General features: G+C 37.1%; 1 protein-coding gene and 1 pseudogene across 1 annotated transcript; one reads left to right on the forward strand and one right to left on the reverse strand.

Moving 5' to 3' along the window:
- The first annotated feature begins 2,533 nt into the window (after positions 1-2,533).
- Positions 2,534-18,741, forward strand: LOC127624334 (probable G-protein coupled receptor 63). Its single transcript, XM_052099118.1, has 2 exons — positions 2,534-2,938; positions 15,383-18,741. Exon 2 carries the CDS (start codon positions 15,469-15,471, stop codon positions 16,702-16,704), a length of 1,236 nt encoding a protein of 411 aa, XP_051955078.1. The 5' UTR covers positions 2,534-2,938; positions 15,383-15,468; the 3' UTR covers positions 16,705-18,741.
- A 5,362-nt stretch (positions 18,742-24,103) lies between these two features.
- The window catches only part of LOC127623653 (E3 UFM1-protein ligase 1-like), a 28,235-nt pseudogene continuing 25,996 nt past the window's right edge, over positions 24,104-26,342 (reverse strand).

The following is a 26,342-nucleotide window of genomic DNA, read 5'->3' on the forward strand; positions in this document are numbered from 1 at the left end:
AGCTCACAGTAGGTCTATCTTTAAAGGTTCATAAGTTATCGTAATTAATCAATTGGCCAATGGAAGAAATTAATGGGATTTTCAATTCCGGAACCTGACTGTTGTGCTCTTTATGTTTCAAAAACTGCTATTTAATTAAATAATGATGTAGTCTGTATGTGCCTTGCACTACAAAGTGAATTACCGCACTTCTCGCTGTCATCTGCTACAAACAGAGCAAGCAATGCTCATAATAGTGATTTCCATGTATGAGCCAAGGAACTCTAAAACAGCCGGTGTTTCGCAAGCGCTCACAGTTAAAGCATGCAGCACATGAAGACTATATCTCATTAAATGCAGCCTCATTAAGACATGAATTTAGTTTGTGCGCGGAACGTTTATGGAATGACATTTGTACATCAGATTGTATCGGTTTTTGGTGTCTGAGCATTTTTCGAACATGATTACACGTACGTGAGTGCATTATAGGACCCGATTCTGATAGCATACCAGTATCAGGACATAGTTTAGATATTTAAAAATTTCAAAAGTTATCGAAATAAAAGTAAATTGAGACATCCGTGGCTGATGTTTTTTATTTATTTATTATTATATTTTTTTTTTATTTTTTTTTCAAATTATTTTATATTCCATTAATATTCAGTATATTTAATTAATTTATTTTTTATTCATATTTAATTAAATTAATTTGAGGTCATTTTTTATTTTTGGTTTGTTATAGAGACTTGGACAAAAATCATTCCAATTATGTTAAATGTTTTTGTAAACAATAAAACCAGTGCATCCCTCTTTTGTAATCATCACCGCACAATAGTCAGGCTGCTCTAGCACACTGCCCTATGCTTGTGTGACTGACTCTGTGCTATAATACTTTGCTTGTAGGGTGAAGCAGTTGATGCAGTTAAGAAGCAGGAGACTGAGCGCAGGTTGCTGAAGTTCAGTCTACCGGGTGACCCCTATGGTATCTGTGATATTACTGATGTTCCAAAAGGCAAACTGTTCCACGTAGAAGCTTTAACTTCCCTGAAAAATCACAAACACATGCCTAAAATATGGACTCTGGAGAAGCTGGCACAGGAATATTCTCTTGACCCAAAAGTTGCCAAAGCACTGGCAGATTTCTTTATTCCCTTTGATGTCAAAATTTTTCCACCCAAGTTGGATGAGATTAAACGGATCAAGGATTCTTAGCACTCATATGAACTTCTTCCTATAGACTCAAGAAATCTTGGAAACACGCACAATGTATAGTAGCCCTAAAAACTTGTGTTTTGACATTCTGTTTTATCATGTTTTTAGGACATGCTATAACTGTTTATTCATTTGCTGTCTCATTTAAGCATGGCATATCCATCTTCTGATTTAACATAAATTAAATGAATAGATCACCCAAAAAGAAAATTATTTCATTTGATCAAAAAAAGTTATTTTAATCCTGTTTAAAAACAAATTCTGTATTACCTTATCTTGTCTTGGTATCTTGGCAATTGCCACATAATCTAAATGCCCTATTATCATCCCAATCATTGGTGAAGTAAAACTTTTAAAGCTTGTGAAGAAATTTCTATGTCTTTGGATGTCACCATTCATAATGTGCAACACTGACCTTGTTTGTTTTGCCACCATTCAATCTAAAAGGTGATCGGCCAGAGTGTCGTTCAATGCAAGTCAGTCCACTTGTTAACCATCTTTGGAACCCTCCCAGGTAGCTATTTTCTGTGGATACAAGCAGCATAATAGAGCAGCTCCTATCTACTTAAATTGGGAAAGACCGTAATCTCCAAAACTGTTGGTCAAGATTACGATCAAATAAAATATTTCAAACATATAAACATAAATCAAATAACAGCAGTAAAACATGTCAACATGGTTTCATAAATTGTGTTTCTTTAGCTCATATCTAAAAAACGCTATTTTTCAGGCTAGTCCAGCTAATGGTCATGCACGTTCTTGGTTATTGGGTCTTTTTTTCGTAAGGGTGGACTTCATTTTCTCTATCCGCCATATTAGACGTTTCAAATTCTCCCATTTATTTTAATAACAGTGCACCGTCTCGGGCGAGATAGTCTCTGGCGATAGTTTTAAGCATCGCCCATTCTTTTTAGCTTTTAAACGACAACCTAGAAATATTACAGATATGGAAGTAAAAACTCAATCTACTATTTGCATTTTGTTGTTTCCCAGTGTCTCATACTGTACTAGCTCGTACTTTTCTGGGCAATTTATGAGTATAAGATCATTCTATTAATTATGGACATTATATGAATATACTATTTACAAATAATAACTATATCGTGTATACTTTACATTTCTTTGAATCTCAAAAATGCAACAGCGGAAAATTCTTTCCCTGCTCATTCATTCCCACAACCATGCGCAGCTGAACCGACAACGATGATTGGCCATATAGGAAACACAAAACTGCACTTTCATTGGCCTACGCTGTGTCAATCAAATCCGACATTGAACTTTCATTGGTTTACTCTCAGTGACACTCACACTCGGTGAATGCGGAGTGCACGAGCAAGGCGAACAGACGCACGCGAGGAGACGCGATTAGAAAATGTATCATGCATTTTTCCCCATCCATCTAAAAAATGAGCGTTTGCACTCGACAAAACGGAGTGTTTAGAACGGTATATACGCTCGTTTTCCTCAGGTGTTTCCACCAAAGGAATAAGAGATTAGACATCGGGCTACACCAGCGGTTTTCAGATTGATTTATGAACCAAAGAAGCTGAAGTAAATGAACTGTTTTTAATTATTTTATACCATCACTCATCTAAATGGATCGTCTGCGTGTTGCATGCATGTTTTAAGTGGAAATGTTGGGTTGTCTGAGTTTCAAACATCTGGCAAGAGGAGGATGTGAATCTGAACATATGATGTTACTGATATTGCATCATTAATTTCATCTAAACTTCAGATGAGCATGAAGGTAAAGCAAATTGTGTAACAATTCTGTTTTAGATATGAAGAAATAATAATAATATCTTAACTGAGTTGATTCGCGTTCAGGCATGCAGCCTAGGTGATCTGTTTTGCTTTTGAGGGTATTTATGTAACGATGAAGGACATTTGCGATGTCAAATTTCAAATGTGCAAGAAAGATATGCCATTTATAAGATCTGTAAGGTGGTTCTCCATACAGTTATTAGTCATTAAAGCTAATTTTTTAACCACTTCACAGATTTCAAAGTAGCAAACTATAGTTTTGGCAAGTTGTTTTGGACATCTACTTTGTGCATGATATGAGTAATTCTTCCAACAATTGTTTACAGACAGATTGTTTCACTTTTAATTGACTGTATCACAATGCCAGTGGGTCAGAAGTTTACTTAAACTAAGTTAACTGTGCCTTTAAGCAGCTTGGAAAATTCCAGAAAATGTTGTCAAGCCTAATTTAGCTTCTGATAGGCTATTAGAGTCAGTTGGTGGTGTACCTCTGGATGGATTTGAAGGCCTACCTTAAAACTCAGTGCATCTTCGTTTGACATTGTGGAAAAATCAAAAGAAAACAATTGTGGACCGCTAGAGACTGTTGTGTGTGAAAATCCCAGGAAATCAGCAGTTACAGAAATACTCAAACCAGCCCGTCTGGCACCAACAATCATCCATGTGATTATCTAATCAGCAATCGTGTGGCAGCAGTGCATAAAATCATGCAGATACGGGTCAGGAGCTTCGGTTAATGTTAACCATCAGAATGGGGGGGACGTTTTTGATCTCAGTGCTTTGGACCATGGCATGATTGTTGTATTTCTGTAACTGTATGATCTTCTAGGATGTTCACACACAACAGTCTCTATAATTTACTCAGAATGGTACCAAAGACAAAAAAAAAATCCAGTGAGCGGCAGTTCTGTGGATGGAAACATCTTGGTGATGAGAGAGGTCAACAAAGAATGGCCAGACTGGTTTGAACGGATAAAGTCTACGGTAACTCGGATAACCGCTCTGTACAATTGTGCTGAGAAGAATATATATCAATATTAGGGGCGGATGTGGCTCAGGTGGTAGAGCGGGTCTTTTAATATATTTTGTGACTTCCCAGATCAATGGTTTTGCCATTTCCCTATATTGTCGATCATCGTCTGTCAATGAGTATCACAAAGAAAAACATTATCTATCCGATTATATTGTCCTATCCCCCAGCAACTGTGCATTTTATTCAGTTTTATACATATACACACTTATACTTATTTCATTAGCTTGCTTGATTACAACCTCATTTTGCTCGGTTTTAGCGCCACCCACTGGTCATTTCACTTAGAAACTGCAGCCAAACGTGTAACGAAGCATGTAATTTTAGTTTTGAACAATGCTCATGTAAATTTCATGAGATTAGGTTGGTAAAAATAGCCGTCTGAGGGGGGGTTCCAAGAGTATTCCGTGTTGCCTGCTCAAGAGTCGTTCACTATAAAAACTGTTCTCTCCTCCACCATGTTGATAATCTGTTTCTTCTTAGAATACAGAAACTTCAGTAAAAGTTAAGCGCCTTAAAAAAGTATGTTTTTGATTACTCCGTCTGTCGACTATCTCAGCTGTGATGTCTTGTAGTGCTGAAGCTGTTAGTTTAACTGTATTTTCCAGCTGTAGATGTGTTGTAGTAGTCAGATCATTCATGGAGTGAGAGACAATGACGATGATCTCAAATAACCGCTCACTGACTGACATGCGCTGACTCAATGCAGGTCAAAATTATTGGCTCATAACACAATTTCTTTTTTCACCACCTGCTGGCTCAAATCTTTAATGTTGCAAATGAATTAAATAAAAAAAAAATCTGGAATTTTCCAAGCTGCTTAACTCTTTCCTCGCCAAACACAGAATTTTCCGGGTTTTATGAAAAAACGCTTCCCCGCCAAACACGGAATTTTCCGGGTATCCGTGTTTTAGGTGGTATACGGTAAGGAAGACCCGCGCGCATGTTTTGAAAGAGTACGCAACTCTTTGATCAAAGAAACAGACTGTGATCGTCTCAAACGTGAAGTGGAACACCATACTAATACTAAAGCACTTGTTTGATAAAAATGCCTTTTTCTCAGCTTTTTGTCCGAAATGTTGTTTTTGACAAAACCTACCTCTGGTCAAGTGGCAATAAAAAAAGAACAAATGAAGATAAAATAAAATCGTTTTTTTTGCCTAAAAGCAGAGGCTCAGATCTTTATTTTGATATATAGCATCTTCATATATTCATGGAAGAAAATATTCTGCGGGCCATTAAAGTTTAGCGAAAATAGTCAAAAACCCTGGCGGTGGCTGGCAACTTCTTTTTAAAACGCTGGCGGGGAAAGACACTGTTAGTTTAGTGTATGTAAACTTCTGACCCACTGGAATTGTGATATAGTCAACTATAAGTGAAACAATCTGTCTTTAAACAATTGTTGGGAAAAATTACCTCAAGACTGTAAGGCTTTACAAAGGTAAGCTTTTCTGATGACCCAGAATTTTAAAAGATTACATTTATATCAGTTGAGTGACCTATTCAAAGTCATAGTTCCTTGCTCTGACAATTTGGAAAAATATTTGTATAAATGGAATGGATAATATTTTGATGTGGGCTGGAATGAAAAGTGACATTGTAATGCATATTTATCTGAAGTTTTTTGTAATAGAAATGGTTAAATTACACTAATTACAAAACTGTGGAGACTGAATCAGAATCAAGGCAAACAATTATCATTCACATGAAAGAGAAAATCTTAATCTAACAGCAATTACACATCTAGTAACATTAGTGTAAATGAACCGTGCTGTTTATGTCTCGACACACTCATTTTGATGCTGCAAACTGTTTTTTTTACCAACGCATTTACCATGACTTGAATCAATACATAGATGCAGTGTTTCCCACAGGATTTTGTGAGAATATGGGGTTGGACCTCTGACCCTCTAGGGGGTCTGGGGGCATGCTCCCCATCAGAAAATTTTGTAAATTGTAAAGTTAAATACTTCTATCTGGTGCACTTTGAGAGCAAAATTAAGAGGCTTGTGTTGTGCTCTTGTAAACAGTTTTGTGCTCTTAAAGCTGCAGTAGGCAACATTGAATAAATTGAATTGTGAGAAACAGCGCCCCCAATTCTTCCCCATATACATGATGCTCTTCACCCCGAGCCAGGGTTACTTGACAGCTGTTCACAAACAGAGCCAAGGCCTGCCTTTCACTGAGTCTTTGGTGCTAATTTCTCACTGGGCCTCATTGAACTTAGACACCATGTTTATATAGAATTTAGTTTTTCAATGATTAAATACTACCTACTGTAGCTTTAACAATTTTGTGCTCTAACCGTTCTAAAAAGCAGGGTACAAACTAGTGATGTCAGTTTCAGCTTTTAATCTTTTAACATTACCTCAGACTGCTAAAGATAGCTAGCTAGTGAAGCCATAAGTAGTGTAACCTTATGCCAATTAACCCAGTAATGCTAACTTTAATTTACGTTAATCATCATGATTGTAGCTTTTTTGTTTGTTGCTTCTTTTGTAACCCAGCCAACCTGTATAGCTATTATATTACATTATATTGTATTATATTAATTATATTATGCAATAGTTAAATATTTCTGCCTTAAATTCTTCACTTTACGGTTCATTACGAGTCTGTGGCGGGGCAAATTAGACTGGAAAGCCACCATAGTCTAGTCAATTAATGGGAAACACTGTAGATTAATTATCCTAATGTTCAGTTATTAGCTTTAATTTACCTTGGAGCAAAGGTAAGTGTCATTGCAGATGTTATGTTTCTTTGAGAATGAGGGCTGGGACACTTTAATACATAAAATACTCCAGATTTATTTAAAAATTATTTAGAAAAAGAAGAAAGAAAAACTGCGGGTATCCTCTCTGGTAACTATTACAAATGACCTGGCAACAACCTGTTTTACTTTTTGTTTTTTTTTATATAATTTTTATAAAATCCCACTTTAAAGTACTTAAACACACATTACTTCCATAGGCTGTCATTGGAAAATAGCAAACGTGTGTCAGATTAATGACTGCAGGGCAACAGTTGCGAAGATAGGCTTGATCAGAAGTGCTTGTAAGGCGGGGCTTAGCGAAGGGTCAATTGGTCTTTTGACAAATCACAATGTTAACAGAGATACCTGTATAGAGACAAATTCCCTGTGTGACAGGTAGCCCCAGTATCCCCATATATACTGGTAGCCAAAGGTTTGGGATAATGTACAGATTTTGTTCTAATGGACAGAAATTGGTACTTTTATTCACCGAAGTGGCATTCAACTGATCACAATGTATAGTCAGGACATCAATAACGTGAAAAATGACTATTACAATTTGGAAAAAACAATTCAGAACTACAAAGAGTTCTCATCAAAAAATTCTCTACATGCAGCAATGACAGCTTCGCAGATCCTTGTCATTCTAGCTGTCAGATTGTCCAGATACTCAGGTGATATTTCACCCCACTGCCTGTAGCACTTACCATAGATGTGGCTGTCTTGTTGGGCAATTCTCACGCACCTTTCAGTCTAGCTGATCCCAAAAATGCTCATTGAGGTGAAGATCCATAACACTCTTTTCCAATTATCTGTTGTCCAGTGTCTGTGTTTCTTTGCCCATTCTAACCTTTTGTTTTTGTTTGTCTGTTTCAAAAGTGGCTTTTTTTTTTTTTTTTTTGCAATTCTTCAATAAGTCCTGCACTTCTGAGTCTTCTCTATACTGTTGTACATGAAACTGGTGTTGAGCAGGTAGAATTCAATGAAGCTATCAACTGAGGACATGTGAGGCATCTATTTCTCAAACTAGAGACATCTAGTACATCTGGTCTTCCACATCTCTTTCTGTCCTTGTTAGAGACCGTTGTCCTTTGTCTTTGAAGACTGTAGCGTACACCTTTGTATGAAGTCTTTAGTTTTTTGGCAATTTCAATCATTGTATAGCCTTCATTCCTCAAAACAATAATTGACTGATGAGTTTCTAGAGAAAGCTTTTTTCTTCTTTTGCAATTTTTGACCTATTATTAACCTAAAGGCATGCCATTCTATTGCATAATGTGGCAACTAAAAAACAAACACAAAGACAATGTTAAGCTTCATTTAAAGAACCAAATAGCTTTCAACTTTTCAACTGATATATTCGCAAATATTTTCTAGTACCAAATTAGCAATTTAGCATGATTATTCAATGTTAAGGTGTTGGAGTGATGGCTGTTGGAAATGGGGCCTGTCGAGATTTAATAAAAAGTGACTTTGTAGATCATGTGTCGCCATGCGAGGTTTGGACGTGTGAACGGCGAGCTCTGCACACTTTGCTAGTTTTAACACTTTTTATGAGACAGGCCCGATCAGTTCTGGCCAAATTTCTGAGATCATCCGATAAAGATCTTGTTACTTGAGGAGTAAATGAAGGCTTTCTTTGAAGAACCCCAGTATTTTCTTGTTCCCAGACTTTGTGAACTCGACGAGGGAAACGTGATTGAAGGAATGCGAGAAACTATCACATCAACGGAAGATCACTTTTGCACTGGTATTCCTGGCCAAATTGAGAATAGATGCTAAGGTTGGCCGTAAAACATTCACATGCCTACAGGAAGCGATTCGTGTTGTTGTACTCTCGTTTCCTGTTTGAAAATTCTGCGCACTCTTTTTGTGCTGGTTCCACCTAGCGGCTGGAGTTTATTTAGTAGAATAATAAAACTTAAGGACAGTTTTATGGATTAAGCTGCACGTTCTTTGTTTATTCTGCCTATTGGCTGGAGTGTCAGATTATCTTTTGCTGTGTAATTCTGCCTCACAAAATTTTTCTAGAATCACCGGACTTGAGCAATCCGACATCCAAGTTGTCACGGAGGTTCTCATAGGTGTGTGGACTGTTTGAGTTTGGAGGGATGCAGCGTGCTGGGTTCATGCACACGTTTTTTTTTTTTTTTTTCGTGGATGTTTGGGGTTTGACTGTTGCACTAATGTTGGAATGTGGTCTTTTATAATCCTGTTTTTGACACACAATCTATTTTTGTTACATGTCAAAATATCAAATGTTAATATAAGTGGAATGTCTCTCTCCACGTAGAATGTGAATGGGTTGGGGCACTCCATAAAAAAAGGTTTCTCTTCTTAAGCATAAGAAATATGATATAGTGTTTATTCAAGAAACGCACCTTTCCCCACAGGAAGCTGAAAAATTTGGATAGATATGGGGTTTGCATTTATTTGTATAAAAAGAGCAGGGGAGTCATTACATTGATAAGTAAACATCTACAATTCAAATTTCTCAAACTGAGTAAAGATAAATTAGGAAGAGTCATTATTGTTTTAGCTGAAATTCAGGGACAAAGTGTCATTTTGGCGAATATTTATGCAACTAACGTTGATGATCAGGGCTTTTTTTAATAGATCTTGAAGGGATGTTGCAATCAGCTGGCACCCCTCATGATATAATATTTGGAGGTGATTTTAATCTTTTGATGGAATCAGTCCTTGATCATAGTGAAGCAAAAGTTTGCAAGCCCCCTAGAGCAACAGTGATTCTTCACAAGATGTGAAAAAATCTAGGTCTTATAGATAGACTTTTGAACCCATCTGTTAGGGACTATACATTTTTTCATCATTCCATAAGATTTGCTTAAAATATCTAAATCCCTTATTTCGTCTGTTGTTGAATGCTCAATTGAAATTTTTTTAATCTTTGATCAGGCCCCAGTGTTTAGAAGTGTTGCCACATACAGAGAAAAATAAATCATATAGTTGGCACTTTAATGTATCCCTTTTGCAAAATCCTGAATTCCAACAAATGCTAAAGGCTGAAATCAATTTATACGGAGACCAGCTGGTCCTCAGTATCCTTTGTGGGTGTGGCATGGAAGGCACCTAAGTCGGCACAAGAACTCGTGGAATTGGAAGGGAATATTAAAAGTGCTGAGGCAGAGCTGAAGCACTGAATGTCATCTAATGGCCTCAGTGAATTGACCCTATTGAAATACAGAAATAATAAAATTTTGTCGTGGAAGGGTGGGGTTTTGGCTATTCAGGGCAATACTTCGAGTTGGGGACAAAGCAGGGAAGCTTTTGGCTAGATATTTAAAGAATATGGCTTTTTCTACCATTCCCTCAATTAAATCTGCTAGTGGTGAAATATTTACCTTGGCTATTGATGGCAGATTGATATTGATAATGCTTTTAAAGAATTCTATCTTGATCTCTGTAGTTCCATGTATTTGTCCAGTGATGAAGATATTAGAAACTTTGTGGAACCAAAAGAATTCTCTTGATTCTGAGATAACCTTGGAGGAGCTTGGTGAGGTAATTAAGGCCTTGCCTACAGGCAAGGCTTTGGGGCGAGATGGCTTTGCCGCTGAAGAGCTGGCAGTACTCTTGCTAGAAGTTTATACGGAATCATTAAAGAATGGAAATCTTCCGCCAACCATGTCGAAAGCCCGGATCAGTCTGATCCTTAAAAAGGACAAAGATCCAAACGAGTGTAAGAGTTACCGTCCAAATTCCCTGATCCTGCTAGACGTAAAAATATTTTCAAGTTTTGGCTAACTGATTTATACATAGGGCCTATAGATCGGGTGGGGTTTATTCAAGGGCTGTAGCTCATCTGATGACATTAGGCATTTCATCAATATCATGTGATCAGTGACTCCGGTCGCTGCCATCTCAATTGACTGTGAAAAGGCATTTGATATGGTAGAATGAGATTATCTTTTTAAGATTTTGGAAATGTATGGGTTTGGGAGTACTTTTATTTGATGGATTAAGTTACTTTATAGACACCTGGTAGCGGCGGTACAAACAAATGGATTCATTTCAGATTAGTTTGCTCTGGATAGGGGCACCCGGCAGGGTTGCCCTCTTTCCCCATTATTGTTCTGTCTTGCCCTGGAACCATTATCGGCCGCAATAAGAAAGGAGGATAATTTTCCAGGGGTGATGGCGGGAGGTGTGGCGCGTAATCATTTGCCTCCACAGAATTATTAATTTATTTTCTAAATTCTCAGGATACAGTTAGTTGGTTTAAATCTGAAGCTTTGGCACTGACTTACAGCATACTGCCCAGTAACTGCTTTTTAGCAGGCACCTTCCAGTGGCCCAAACAGGGCATTTGACCCATTAATGAAAAAGTTTTCGAGTGATGTGGGCAAGTGGGCTTCATTACATTTATCTATGACTGGGGAGGTTAATGTTATTAAAATGAATTGTATTCCAAAATTCAACTACTTGTTATGATCTCTCTCTATAGATGTACACCTCTCTTATTTCAAGCAAATTGATAGCATAGCGAAGTCCTTCATTTGGAATGGTAAATGTCCCGGATTACACTGCAGTAAATTACATAGGCCGATTGACAAAGTTGGGCTAGGCCTACCCAAGATTTGGTTTTATTATGCATTCTATCTCAGACATTTGGCTTATTGGTCGCTTCCACCTGAGAGAGCCCCTCCCTGGTTTTGTATTGAACAGGAAGTTCTTGCCCCTATCTCACCATTGCAAAGCCTTTCTATCAAACTAAACAGAGAAGTTAAGTTACACCCCGTTATCTTGCATTTGCATGCGGTTTGGACAAAAGTGTCCAGAATGTATAAATTCAGACATTTATTTAAATGTTGCCTCAAGCTTATGGCTGAACCCAAAATTGTGTATTATTAAGTCCCAGTGTGGATTGTGAGGGAGCTTAATATGCTCTGTGACCTATATGAGACTGGATTGTTGATTATCCTTTGAAAATATAGTTGAACTTTTGGGATTCGCAGGTCTCCGTTCTTTAGGTATTTATTATTGTGCCACCTGCTCTGTACTATTTTTGGGAGTAGCATACACCCCCAGCGGCAGACACTCTGGGAGTGGTGATTACTGTCTTTGAAAAAGGTCATGAGGCATCAGTGTATTACTCCCTGCTAATTCAGAGTCTGGGGGACGGAGCTTCAACTTCTCTCGAGATTATGGGAGAAAGACTTGGTATTGGAGGAGGGAGTGTGGGCTAAGATTCTAAAGAACATCAAGTCTGCATCTAGAGATGCAAGGGTGCACCTTATGCAATTTATGATTTTACATTGATTCTATTGGACACCCTCTAGATTTTATATGCTTTGTGTTAAAGACACCTGCTGGTGATGCCAATCAGAAGATGGGGACACAACCTATGTTTTATGGTGGTTTGTTAAGATCCAAGAATTTTGGTTGAGAGTTCATAGAAAGTAACTTTGTGATGGTGCTGTTTTTTTACATCAGTAATGTCCTGACTATACTTTATGATCAGTTGAATGCAACTTTGGTGAATTAAAGTACCAATTTCCTTACAAAACATCTGTACATAATCTGTACATTATTATAACTTTTGTATTGTGTATATTATGATTGGTTTAATTCTAAGCATAGGCACTTTTTTCCTCCATGCAAAATAGTCTTTACACTGGTGAGTGGGGAAATAGAAGCTTTATCTGTAGCAGCATATACCTTGACACCGTCCACTTGCACAGTCCTTGTAGTGCAGCACAAATTCTGCAAATGTTTTTATAAAGAAATCACAATCGCAGTGTCTACTGTTGTTTATTCTTTTGCACAGCCATAAAAAAAGATGTGCAGTGATTGTCATGACATCTACAAAGTTCAAGGTTTTATGCAGCATTTCATTTTCACTGAATCACATGAAATATCTGCATAAGTTGATGTTTTTTTTTTTATTATTTATTTTTTTTTTTTTTATAGCTAATGTACAGATTTCATACTGAACAAAGTATGAAATGTTAAATGTTCTGAATGTTAAAGATTTATCTTACCATTTTTCAGATTGGACGGTTATTTCCTTTTAAAAGCTACTTGTAACCAGCAAGTCTTGTTTTACCACAGTGGTTGATTGACAGGTGAAGGGTGATTCTTCGCTGCTGTCCAGGATGCATTAGGAAGGGTTACCTTTTACACCTGAAATACGATGTGGCCACTAGGGTTGCAATGGTATGAGATTTTCACGTAATAATAAGCGTCTCAGAAAATATCACAGTATATGGTATTACACAATTATTATTGGCAGTTACAATGACATTTAAAGGAGTGAAAACATAAAGGTGCTTTTTTTTGGTTGAACAAACACTTTATTATAATTGAAACTTGAAACAATTTTTTTAATGGAAGTATGTGTAAAAAGTCTCCCTTTTGAAAATAAATAGAATAAGAAAGCTAACAGAATTATAATAGTAAACTGAATTATAAACATGATAAAAAATAGCATGTAACTATAACATGTTATATAACAAAAGCATGTTAGTTTACATGTTAGCATAGCATGTTAAATTAACTACTAAATGAAAAATAACATCAGCTGTGTGAACTTTAAAGTAATGTCCTATGATTATTAATAATTATCATATACTGCTCCTGTCTGTACATTTAACTCAGTGGTTCTCAACTGGTGACCGATTTTACATTGGTGGGTCACCACTTGATTTCCATAGTAAAAACGTAACCTGTGTTTAATGTATCCTGGGTCACATTTCCTTTTATGTTGCATAGTTTTGTTCATGGTTTTCAAGTACAAGGACATGCATCAAGTGACATTATTTTTGATGTTGACGTCAAATTTACAGGAAGTTTTATCTACCCCCTTTAAAATGTTAAGGAGCATATTTACTTATGACACCATTATTATCCCGTTTGTTTCCTAATTCCAAACATAATTCATGCAGAACATACATATTACACAGGAGGAAAGGCTCCTCATTACCATGGTCTAGTCTTGAATAATAGTAATATAATAAATTATAGTATTTATGAAAAATAAATACTAGCTGGATCACGTCTTGAAACTTTAACTACAACTGCCATTGTTAATTTAAAATGAGGTCTAATAGATTCTATATTAAGATTATATCATATGAAACTATAACATTTTGCCAAAATATAACGTTGTGAAACTATTTTTTAAAGGCCATGATGTGTAATGATTTCGCAAGTTGACGAGTCTGACAGGCAGTGAAAAAGGAAAGGAGATGTGCATGTGCAGGTGAGATTCTTCGCCCGGTTGCATTTTTTTCCTCAATACCGTAGATAAGCAAATGTACATGGTATGATAACCATAAATTTTCATACCAGGGTATACCGTGAAACCGGTATACCGCTGCAACCCTAGTGGCCACATGCATATATGACTACCTTCCTATGCGTTTTTTGTCATACTATCACAAAAAGTTAGACCCCATGTAGACCTGTATTTAGCGCTGACCACATGTGATCAGATCACCAAAAACGTATCTTAATACAAGGTGTAAACGGTGTTGTAGTGTCTATTTATGCGCCTGACAGAGTAGGAAAAGACTAACTTTCTACAAATAGGTTTTTAACCACCGGCCAATTAATCAATACCTTAGTTATCGTATTGGCAAAATCCACAATCAGTCGACCCCTAGTCGTGACTTCACGTTAAAAGAACTATTATGGCAGCAGTCTCAATAGTAATAGAGACCACATTTCTGTTTTATATGCCATTTTATAATGCCATTATTTAGGGATGGGATGATATGGTTATCTCACAATTTGGTTCGATATAGGATATGAGGTTCATGATTCGATATAAACTCTATTCAATATTACAACACTTAAATTACAAAAAAGTTTGTGCAAAATACGCATGATAACTGTTTGAAATACTGTGAACAATTTACAAGTAAAAACATTGAGTTTATATTCATTTGTATAAGAAACACTAAAAAGGCACTGTCAGAGTTTCAATGTGTTCCGGTTCAGCGAACATCAGCAAGAAGAATCTCTTGGTTTCTTTAGCGAATCCATTCTGTGTGAGATTCAAATGTATATTTCTTTTGACTTTTCTGACTGTAAAGAACAGAAAGGATGTTAGACACATTATTCAATGAAAGTGGAGTCTAATGGACACACGTTACGCTGAGAAAATGATCCTTTTTAATCTTAAGCACTTTTCATCAAAACAAGGTGATTTTCCAGGTATGTCAGTACTTACATTTATAAAAGCTAAATTTTAAAATAAAAGCTAATAGAGAGATTATGTTTGACAGGTCATTTCATTAATGATCACATGGACAGAAAACAATGTTGCAAATTTCAAAATATCGAGTTATGCAACAATATGTTTCATAATTGTTTTGGTTCACGATATATTGAAATTCAGTGTATCGTCCCATCCCTACCATTGTTACCTGGAGTGCTTTCTTTGTTCATAAATATTTTGCAAGAACATGTAGAAGTGAAGTAATAACTTAATGTAGTTATAAATATTTTGCTGTTTTAAATGTTGCCATAGAAGCAAATACTTCCGAGGTCTGAGGATGTGCACAGCTGCAGTTTCATTATGCTTGTGGCACAGAAATACATCAGCTTTCATGAAAGATTGACCAGATGTTTGTGACATTCTTGTATTACATGTTTCTCATTCTTCTCTTTTGCTTCCACAGGATCTACCTCCATACTGACATGTGTGCTAGCGACCCGGCATATTGGTCGAGCATGCCCACTTTACTGTGTAACTGCAAGAAGAAGAATGCTTTATTCCTCCCCTAATCCACCTGTGGCTTCAGGGCAGCCTAGCACCACCCTGCACTCCCTGCCCATGCCATTGACCCAGTCATTGGGTACAAGAGCCATGGAGAATTCCTCCTCAAAAGACAACAGCTCACTGGACTTAAGGACTCTATCAGAATATGGAATACCTACATCTGTGTGGCAGGACCCTGTTCAGGGCTTAAACCTGCCCCTTCAGGTCTTCTTCTGTTTGGCCATCGTCTGCGTGCTGCTGCTAGCCTTCCTCGGCAACATGGTGGTCTGCGTGATGGTTTACCAGCGAGCCGCTATGCGCTCGGCCATTAACATCTTGCTGGCCAGTCTTGCCTTTGCCGATATGATGTTAGCGGTCCTTAACATGCCCTTCGCTCTCGTCACCATGGTGACCACGCGCTGGATCTTTGGCGAAGCATTTTGCCGCGTGTCGGCTATGTTCTTCTGGATGTTCGTGATGGAGGGTGTGGCTATTTTGCTGATCATTAGTGTAGACCGCTTCCTAATCATCGTGCAAAAGCAGGATAAACTCAGTCCACGCAGGGCCAAAATGTTGATCGCCATCTCGTGGTCTCTTTCGTTCTGCCTCTCCTTCCCTCTTTCCGTTGACCATCCTGCCCTGTACATCCCCCCCAGAGCACCACAGTGTGTTTTTGGATACACGGCTGAGCGTGGCTACCATGCCTACGTGATGCTAATCATGCTTGTTTTCTTCTTTGTACCCTTCCTGGTGATGCTGTACACATTCATGGGTATCCTAAGTACGCTCCGCCACAACGCACTGCGCATTCACTCTTACCCCGACTCGATCTGCCTCAGCCAGGCCAGCAAGCTGGGTCTCATGAGTCTGCAAAGGCCCTTTCAGATGAATGTTGACATGAGCTTCAAAACACGTGCCTTCACCACAATCCTCATTCTTTTCTCTGTGTTCACCGCATGCTGGGCTCCTTTTGCCACCTACAGCCTGCTGTCCACCTTCAGTCGTACGTTCTACTACAAGCAGAACTTCTTTGAGATCAGCACGTGGCTGCTGTGGGTCTGCTACCTCAAATCAGCCCTGAATCCCCTTATCTACTACTGGCGTATCAAGAAGTTTCGTGAAGCCTGCCTTGATCTAATGCCCAAGTACTTCAAGTTCCTCCCGCAGTTGCCTGGCCACACTAAGAGACGGATCCACCCCAGTGCAGTTTACGTGTGTGGGGAGCATCGCTCTGTGGTGTAACAGGGGACTTGTGTATTTTTGTAATTCTTTTGGTACAATTTTGACAAGCTGTGAATGATACGTTTGATCTTTTTTAAAAGGCAGGATGTTTTAGCTATGAGATTTTACAGATGGTTTCCAGAGCCTGTACATTAAACTACTTTAATTGAATGATGTTTTTCATCTTAAATGAATAGTCCAACCAAAAAAATACATTTCTCCCATAATTTTCTCAACCCTAAACTTGCATGACTTCTGTAGAACACAAAGATATTTTCATAGATATACTGTTTGATATGTTTATATCCATACAATGCAAGCCAATGGGTTCCAAATCTGTCAAGCTTCAAAAAGTACATGAAGGCAGCATAAAAGTAATCCAAATGGCTCGAGTGGTTTAATCCATACCCTTTTGAAGAGATACGAGTGGTTTTGGGTAAGAAATAGACCAAAATGTTGAAATGATTAGATATAAACACATCATGGGTCCTATTCAAAGAGTTATAAGCACAGTGCTATGCGATTATATCATATGTGGAAAGTCTGTGGCATGGCCATTACGTTTTCTGTGCAAGGATGCGCTAAGTCTAGGCGCAAGTGGGTTATGTAAAATTGTGCATCCAAAGCTCAAATGGACTGGGTCGAGAGCAATTTAATTCTAAGGGTCTTCTGCAGTTATTGCACAGTCTACGTCTTATTTTATAGTCCATTTGTTGTCGAGCACCAGCTATATAAACAAAGACGCCACATTCATAAGACGTTGGTAGAGTAAATGGAATGTATGCAATGAATTAAAAGAATAGAAATATTTACTTGCGTTCTTTTGTGCTTTAAAAGTACAAAACCTCATTGAATGTCTGGCTTGTTTCTAGTGACGCTCCTTTTATACTCGTGGAAAATGTGGTTCTTGTCAGGACTTGAATGTTGGCTCCGTTAAAGAATTGAGAATTGAAGTATTGTGGTAAGAAGTGGTAATTCTTTCCCTTCAAAATACAAACATTTTTCCCTCTCTAACTTCAACTGGCTTCTTCAACAATAATAATAAATGAAAAATAAACCATGACCTCTAGACAGTTTAAAACAAATCTTATAAAGTTTTGTTTGATAAAACGACTACAACAGTGATTGTCAGGATCATAATTTGATGTTCCGCTATATTTTCATAGTTTGGACATGAACTTTACCACCTGATGGTGGAACCTCCAAACTGCAAATGCAGGAACTGAATTTAGATTTTGCGCTGAAAACAGCTATGGAGCTGAATGTTTTTCTCAGGAAAATAGCAAATTGCGCTTTGCACCACTTCATTAACAATACAGTACACCCACAGTTTGCATGCAAACACTCGCACCCACACTCACTTGCGCTTTGCGGTACCACAAAATATTGTCCTTAGAATTAGCGCTCTCAGAGCTATCTTTGTGCTCCGCACAAGATAGAAAGTCATGAGTTTAAGGCTGCATAAGGGAAAGTAAATGATAGGAGAATGGTATTTTTGGTTGAACTACTCCTTTAATAGAATTTAGAACACACTAGAAGTTTGTTCCGTACATGCCAGTCAGGTGCTGCTATGTTTTGTGAAAATGTGCAATTTTCTGTTTTTAATGCCATGAATGTAATAATATTTTGTGTGCTGTATTTGTCTTTCTTTTTGGGCGTTATGTGATGATCTTATTTTCAAATCTGAAGTTTCTATTTAATTTGATTGTTGAACATTAATTTCAATGATTTTTAATTATGTATAGTGTAAAAAAAGGACAACTTTTTTTGACCTATTAATAATAAAGGCTGATGCATGTTATTTTAAACATGTAGATAACGGAGACTAAACTTTTTCATGTCCAATGCATGTTGTGAGTCCAAGGTTCTTATGGACATGGGAAACCTGGATATGTCAGGGAATTGTGATTTCCATGCCTGGAAAAGTACTGGAAATTAAAACTTCAAACAGTCATTGAACTTTCTTTAGTGAATATTATTTATTTTAGTTATGCTAAGCTTTAAAACATTTCATCTGGTTAAAATTGGACTTTGTGAGTCAATCAGACTGGATGCTTCTGATCGGGTTGTTTTTCTTCAAAGCTCCTGCCGTATCTGTGTGTATCTTTGTAGTGCTGCGGGTTCATTTAGATGATGATTATTCTGAGGCTGGAGGTAACGCCTCTTCGCTTTGTGAATCTGAAAGGTGATTTTCCCTTGTGGGGTTCATTGTTGCTCCAGCCTGCTAATGAGGATACAGTGGGCTTTTGAAGCCCATCGGAACCAATGTGTGGGACTGTATTACATGGCAACAGTCAGTACATATTACATTGCAACTAAAAGTTGGTACACTCTCTGGTAGGTCTCGGTGAAAGAGAGATGACACCCTGTGTCATCCTTAAGTAACCAATAAGATTGGTTTTAATGTCTGTAACATCTTTGGATTATTAAATACCTCAACCTATAACGCATTGATTTTATCACACATCATTAAATGCTGAAGTAAACACTAATTCATTTGAGCTGCTTGTTTACATGATACAAAAGCCGTGCAAATCCAGCCTCTTAGTGGTTGGGATAATATAATATACAGAGAGAGAGAGAGAGAGATGTAACACTATAATAGTAATGTTCCATTTATTAATATTAGAACAATTTTATTTTTTATAAACAACAGTAACCAAAATTAATGTTGTAAAAAATATATTATTGTTAGTTCTTGATACCCAGCGCATTAACTAATTTTAACAAATGGATGTGTGTGTGTGTGTGTGTGTGTAGAGAGAGAGACTTTCCACAAACATTAGTGGACTGGGTTTATTAATTATAACTGGTGTTCTATTTATTTAAAATGTTATTTTAGTTCACCTCTCATTATCGACTCTCTAATTTCACAAAATTAGTGAATTTTATGTTAAAGGAATAGTACGCCCACAAATTATCTCATCATTTACTCGCCCTCATGCCATCCAAGTTGTGTATGACTGTCTTTCTTCTGCAGAACACAAATGAAGATTTTTAGATGAATATTTGAGCTCTGTAGGTCCATTCAATGCAAGTGAATGGTGGCCAGAACTTTGAAGCTCCAAAAAGCATGTAAAGGCAGCATAAAAGTGATCCATACCACTTCTGTGGTTAAATCAATGTCTTCATGAGCTATAATAGGTGTGGGTGAGAAACAGATCAAGTCCTTTTTTACTAGCACTCTCCACTTTTCATTTAATGTTCTTTTGTTTTGGTGGTTCGCATTCTTCCTTTATATCGCCATCTACTGGGCATGGAGGAGAATTTATGATAAAAAAAATCACTTAAATATTTATCTGTTTCTTACCCACACATATCATATCGCTTATGAAGACATGGATTTAACCACTTGAGTCTTATGGATTACTGTTATGCTGCCTTTTATTTGCTTTATGGCCCTTCAATGATCTAGCAACCATTAACTTGCATTGAATGGACCAACTGAGCTGTAATATTCTTCTAAAATCTTAATTTGTGTTCTGCTGAAGAACGTAAGTCATACACATCTGGGATGCCATGAGGGTGAGTAAATGATGGAAATTTCATTTTTGGGTGAACTTTAATTCTGTGAATATGTTTTCATCAATGTAATTCAATAGATTTAAGAATATAAATGGACAAAACAAAATGGTGGGACTGGAGGTGGACATCTTTTCAGCACATAACTGACTTCACACAGAACAAAAATCTGTGTTTAAAGGAAAATAAATAGGCTACTCCCACACAAACACATCGCTGTCATTATCGTTTTAGACCTTCACAAACTACAGGGGCTGTTTTAAAATGGCTTTCAATCTTCTTTATTTCTCCTGCAGTTATTTTCTTTTAAAACTCACATTTATGGATTCATAATGTAACTTTCATTTTGGTGTATTTCATGAATATGTTTTTCAGATGTGATGCACTTTGATATGAGCTGGTTTGTACAGTGTTTTTGCTGTGTGCAGGTGTTAGTAGAAAGTGAGCATTTGTGTTATTCAGTTGTGTTTGTGTGTTCGTGCATTGTGTGAGTTGCTGCAAGTTTTCTTTCTCTTTGAGGTATTTCACTGTTTTCACATTCTTAGTTTTGACTTCTAATTGTTGGACTCGAGAGGAGAATTTACTTATCACCTCCCTGCTGTTCCCATGACAACAAGATGTAAAAGTATCTAAGAAACCTGTCTCTGAATATTACAGAGAAAACTAGGAAAATAATGCTTAAAATTTAAATTTACCAAATCTGTGTATACAATTTCCATCTTTAACAAACATGCAAAAGCGCCCCTGCACACTGTTAAAACTGCTGTGACACATTTTCAGCCCCCTGTATCTCAATATTCTGTTGAACACAAACTCTATTACACATATCAGATCCATAATCATCACACCCCAAAATAAACACACTAATAGCAAAAAAGCCATTATATAAAAACCCTTTTATCCATGACATTTTCAGATATTTAGTACCATCCCTGATGGCACACGTAGGCTACATCACTCAGATGTCTAATTGATGTGTGTGTTTACATCTGGAAGGCATATGTTTTAGATTGTTTGTCCATTTGCGATACGTTTCTAAGAGATTTCCTCACGGATGTCAAAAAAACATTCAGCAGATGTCTTTGAGACGCTGTTAAACTGTCATCTAGGAGATGTGCGTGTGCTATCTGGGATGCTTTTGGCATAACTAAATTTAAACATTTGCAGCTTAGCTGTGTAAACCACTGTTATTCCAAGAAACCTTAAACAAGGGGCTTTAACACTTTCAAATGTTAGGCGGAAATATTGTGAGCATAAGCTTATATGATTGAACTGACAGATTTGCAGCTTCTGTGTCTTGAGAGGGGACATTTATTTGTGCTTCATATTTAAAGGGCACAGGATTCACATGATCTAAAGAAATCCTTTTTGCTTTTCTCACCCTTCTCTTTACACACTAGAGACTGTTATGTGTGAAAATCCCAAGAGATCAGCAGTTACAAAAATATTCAAACCAATTCATCTGACACCAACAATCATGCCACTGTCTAAATCACTGAGATCCCATTTTTCCCCATTCTGATGGCTGATGTGAACATTAACTGAAGCTCCTGACATGTATCTGCATGATTTTATGCACTGCTCTGCTGCCACATGATTGGCTGATTAGATAATCACATGAATAAGTAGGTGTACAGGTGTACCTTATAAAGTGGCCGGTGAGTAGCTTCAAACAATTACATTCATTAATTGTTCAAATACTTTGTGTTTTGAGAATTATCTCAGGGTATTTATAATCAATAACCATTACATGTAGTGCAGTTTTTTAATCTCTTCAGTAAGAACAGTTCATTTTTATCAGGTCGCAGGCATGTGGGCGGGTGTGAAATGATAATTACGTGGCTCACTGTTTGTTGTTGTATTTATAGAATCAGAAATGATGAATCTTTTTGTATTTATTAGCCTCACAGACACATCAAACCGCCTGTGCATCAAAAGCTTTTGTAGAAATTTATTTGAAGTGCAGAAGTCAAATGAAAGCAGTCATTTCCTTTCTTATTTTTCTCTGGACCATGCAATTGTATGTGCCATTTGGAATCTGTTTTTGTTTTATTTATTTTTTTAATCCTGCATGCATGTGTGTGATGTTACCATAAAATAGTATTATGTTAAGTTACAGATTTAGTTCCCCTGGAGCAACCTGGGGTTAAGAGCACCCCCCTATTCTAAAATCTTTTGGTGTGTTCAGCAGAAGATTTAAAGTCATTCACATCTGGGATGGGCTGAGGGTTAGTAAATGCGAGAATTTTCAAATTTGGGTGAACTATCTCTTTAAACCCTTTTTAAATATAAATTCTCCCCCGTGCCTAGTAGGTGGCGATATGCAAGAAGAATGTCAATTGCCAAAAACAAAAGAAGAAGAAATTGAAAGTGGAGACTAGTCTGCTACAAATGGCCTCCTTAGGACTGAGCATGTAAGTTCTACCAAGTATGTAATCACTGTTTAAAAATGTAAGTTGCTCTGATTTAAATGGCATAAAAGTTGACTATTGATTGTATCAAGCATTCTCAAAACTGTCTACATAAAATAGTTAAATTAACTAGAACTGAATTAAACTGATTTTATCTGTAAAAACTGAAGTAATTTTTTTTGCAGTGTACTAAAATATTGTAAAATATACAAATCCAAATAATAATTATTATTATTGGGCTTTTTAGACTTTATTTGACAGGACAGATGATGGATAGAGGGTGTCACTGGATCAGCCAATATCTCTGTCATGAGTCACAAAATACATGTGAATTTATCCCAAAGCATAATTAATATATATGTGTGTGTGTGTGTGTGTGTGTATATATATATATATATATATATATATATATATATATATTTTTCTTTTTCAGATATTAAAAACTTACATCGGAGTGAACAACCACTTTTAGATTAGGACCCCTTTATTCCCAAAATTGAACCAGACAACCAATCTGAACACATGAAATGACAGCGTGATAGGCAGGGGTGTAGGAACCATCCAAAAAGTTGGTGGGAGTCAGACACATTATAAATCCGACCTGCCTGTCTTCACGAACACTGGCTAAAATTAGATATCATACGAGGTACCATTTGAAAGCTTCAAAACAAAAGTCATTTTATTTCACACATATAAAATCGAATACATCATGTGTCAGGACCAGTGTTGGGGGTAACACGATAAAAATAATGTGTCTTACGTAATCTGATAAATTTTGAGTAACGTAATAATTTTTTATTTTAGTCCATAATATCGGAGATAATTTTTAAATAAAGTGATGCGTTGCTTTTGTACACCTCTACTGTTCCTGTATTGCGAGAAATCAGGAGTAAAATTGTGCAAACTTCGGGGAGGAGACGTAGTGCATTATGGGGATTGAATTTCTATAGAGTGAGGCCAGAGAATATTTAGCAGACGGAGATGAGTTACTTCTATTTAAATGAATGGGAGGAATTGGAACACCCAACCAAGAAGCACTAGCCCCCAACAGTCAATGGATGTAGAAAGGAAGCCCGCCTTGCAGGTAGAAGAGCCAATCACCTTTTAGATACAGACATCGCCTGTCAATCAACTCGCAAACGCATAAAGTGTGTTACTCTGTGATTGATGGTTTTCTCTGAGTAAGGACAAGGTCTTTAATGTCCCTGGTGAGGCAGTGCAGCTCTTTTTGAAGGCCATCCATATCATCTGTAAGGGCAGCGCTGTCTCCGGCTGCCTCCCCCAGATCACTCTTCTTCTCCTGGCTATGACCATGTCCGACCAGCTGCTTCACCACCAGACCCTGGTACTGAGACAGCAGCCCGGTCAGTAATCCGTCCATGGATGATGACAGTAATTTTCTGTAATTTGGAATACTTTCATTGTTTTAAAATAATAGTAATAAATTAAACAAAGTCATTTTGCAAAGACAAAATAGGAAAAAGGTGCTAGATCATTAAAACCAGTCTGAGTTTTGATATCTATAATGTGAGCATAAGTTTGAGACTGAATGAGCATCAACCTTTTGCATGCTAGAGAGTAGGCTGCATTATAAAATGTACATTTCACACAGCTGTGCTTCACATGTTTAGAGATGTGACTCATTGTTACTACCTCTGGTATCTTGCTCTGTAGGCTGCCTATACCCACTTTTCCATTGAGACTGCTGTGTAACTTCATGAGCGGAGATTTAACCTCATCCAAGAGCTTTGCCAAAATCTTCAGCCTCAACTGCAAATCAGTGATAAACACAAAACACTGACATGAAAACAAGAACAAAGACAAAAGTGCAGGCATTTACATGCACCCTCACAGGAGGTCTTTCCTGTAGAGCATTTTATTTGGCTTTAAACAAATTAAAGGGATAGTTCACCCCAAAATGAAAATTATCTCACCATTTACTCACCCTCATGCCATCCCAGATGTGTATTACATTTTTCTGCAGAACACACACAAAAAAAAACGATTTTTAAAAGAATATTTCCGCTCTGTAGGTCCACACAATGTATGTGAATGGTGACCAGAACTTTGTAGCTCCAAAAATCATATAAAGGAAACATTAAAAATAATCCATAAGACTCCAGTGGTTTCATTCTTCAGAAGTGATATAATGGGTTTAGGTGAGAAAAGTACTTTTTTTACTCTAAATCTCCACTTTCACTTTTACATCTGAAAATGAAAGTTAAAGTGGAGATTGAGAGTAAAAAAAAAGACTTAAATATTGTTCTGTTTCTCACCTACACCCATTATGTTGCTTCTGAAGATAAGGATTTTTGGAGATTCAAAGTTTTGGTCACAATTCACTTGCATTGTATGGACCTACAGAGCTGAGATATTCTTCTAAAAATCTTCATTTGTGTTCTGCTGAAGAAAGTAAGTCTCACACATCTGGGATGGCATGAGTATGAAAACTAAAAACTAACTCTTTAAATGTTCCTACAACTAAATGTCCTACTAGAAGTTTGATGTTTCTACTATTAAATGTAAAGACATCAGATAATGATTTAACTTATTTTCTATTGTTTATATTGGTACTCTATTCTTATATTGTGTTATCAGTTACATGTCTCTCATGTCTGTTTCTGTTGTACAAATATCCACCATCCAAGTCACAATTGTAACAATTGTACTATTTTATTCCATTTTATGACAATATAGCATTGGTTTAGACATTATTTAAAAAAATACATATTTTTTTGTTCTTATTCTTTCATCAAATTGTAATAACTAGAACTGTCAATGGATTACAATGTTTTATTTAATGAAATCTGAATGCATTTACAATTTTTAATGAATCATGCAAAATTGATCAAACAAAAACTGGGTTTGGATACATGGAAAGATTGAATTGACAACAAAGTTTTTTGAGTTAAAGGGCAAACATAATGTAATTAAATTTAACCGCTAGATGTTACCAAGTCTGTGCAGGTCGGGGAGAATAATATTAAGGAATAATACCAAACCCTGATGGTTAAATCAAGTCCCGCCCATCTTAATTTCCCACTGAATATTCTGTTTTACTAAAAAAATACATTCACACGTTCACACTTGGCAGGTTTGGTTTGAATAAAACAGACTCAACGGGTGGAGTGGTGGTGGAGTAGTGGTCTAAGCACATAACTGGTAATCAGAAGGTCTTAGGTCCGAGCCCCACAGCCACCACCATTGTGTCCTTGAGTAAGGCACTTAACTCCAGGTTGCTCCAGGGGGTTGTCCCTGTAATAAGTCCACTGTAAGTCGCTTTGGATAAAAGTGTCTGCCAAATGCGTAAATGTACTCTGGTGCGATTGCTCTGTTAGTGCGGTACATTTGAACAAGTGTGAACACTGCCATCCGAACCTTGGTGCGCACCAAACAAGCGGACGGAGCACCTGAATAGTGGGTCTAGGTCCGCTTCCAAATGAACTCTGGTACAGTTCAATTGATATATGAACGCATCATGGACCAAAGACGTCTAAACGGACCAAAAAACAGGAAGTAATTTGCCTAATACTGACCTCAAGCATTCCTGGTTCTTCTCATCATAGGAGCTATGTTGCACATTATAGTTTGGTACTGTCGTCGGAACCACCCGCCAGCCGTCCTTGCGGCATATCTTCGTTTGTGTGCGCAACGGAGGAATTCCTGGCGCTGTTTTGGCTCCTTTACATGTTGTATTAACTCTTCGTTTGTTCTCAGCTGGTAAAA

Source organism: Xyrauchen texanus, chromosome 30 (assembly GCF_025860055.1).
Source record: "Xyrauchen texanus isolate HMW12.3.18 chromosome 30, RBS_HiC_50CHRs, whole genome shotgun sequence".
Taxonomy (NCBI): domain Eukaryota; kingdom Metazoa; phylum Chordata; class Actinopteri; order Cypriniformes; family Catostomidae; genus Xyrauchen; species Xyrauchen texanus.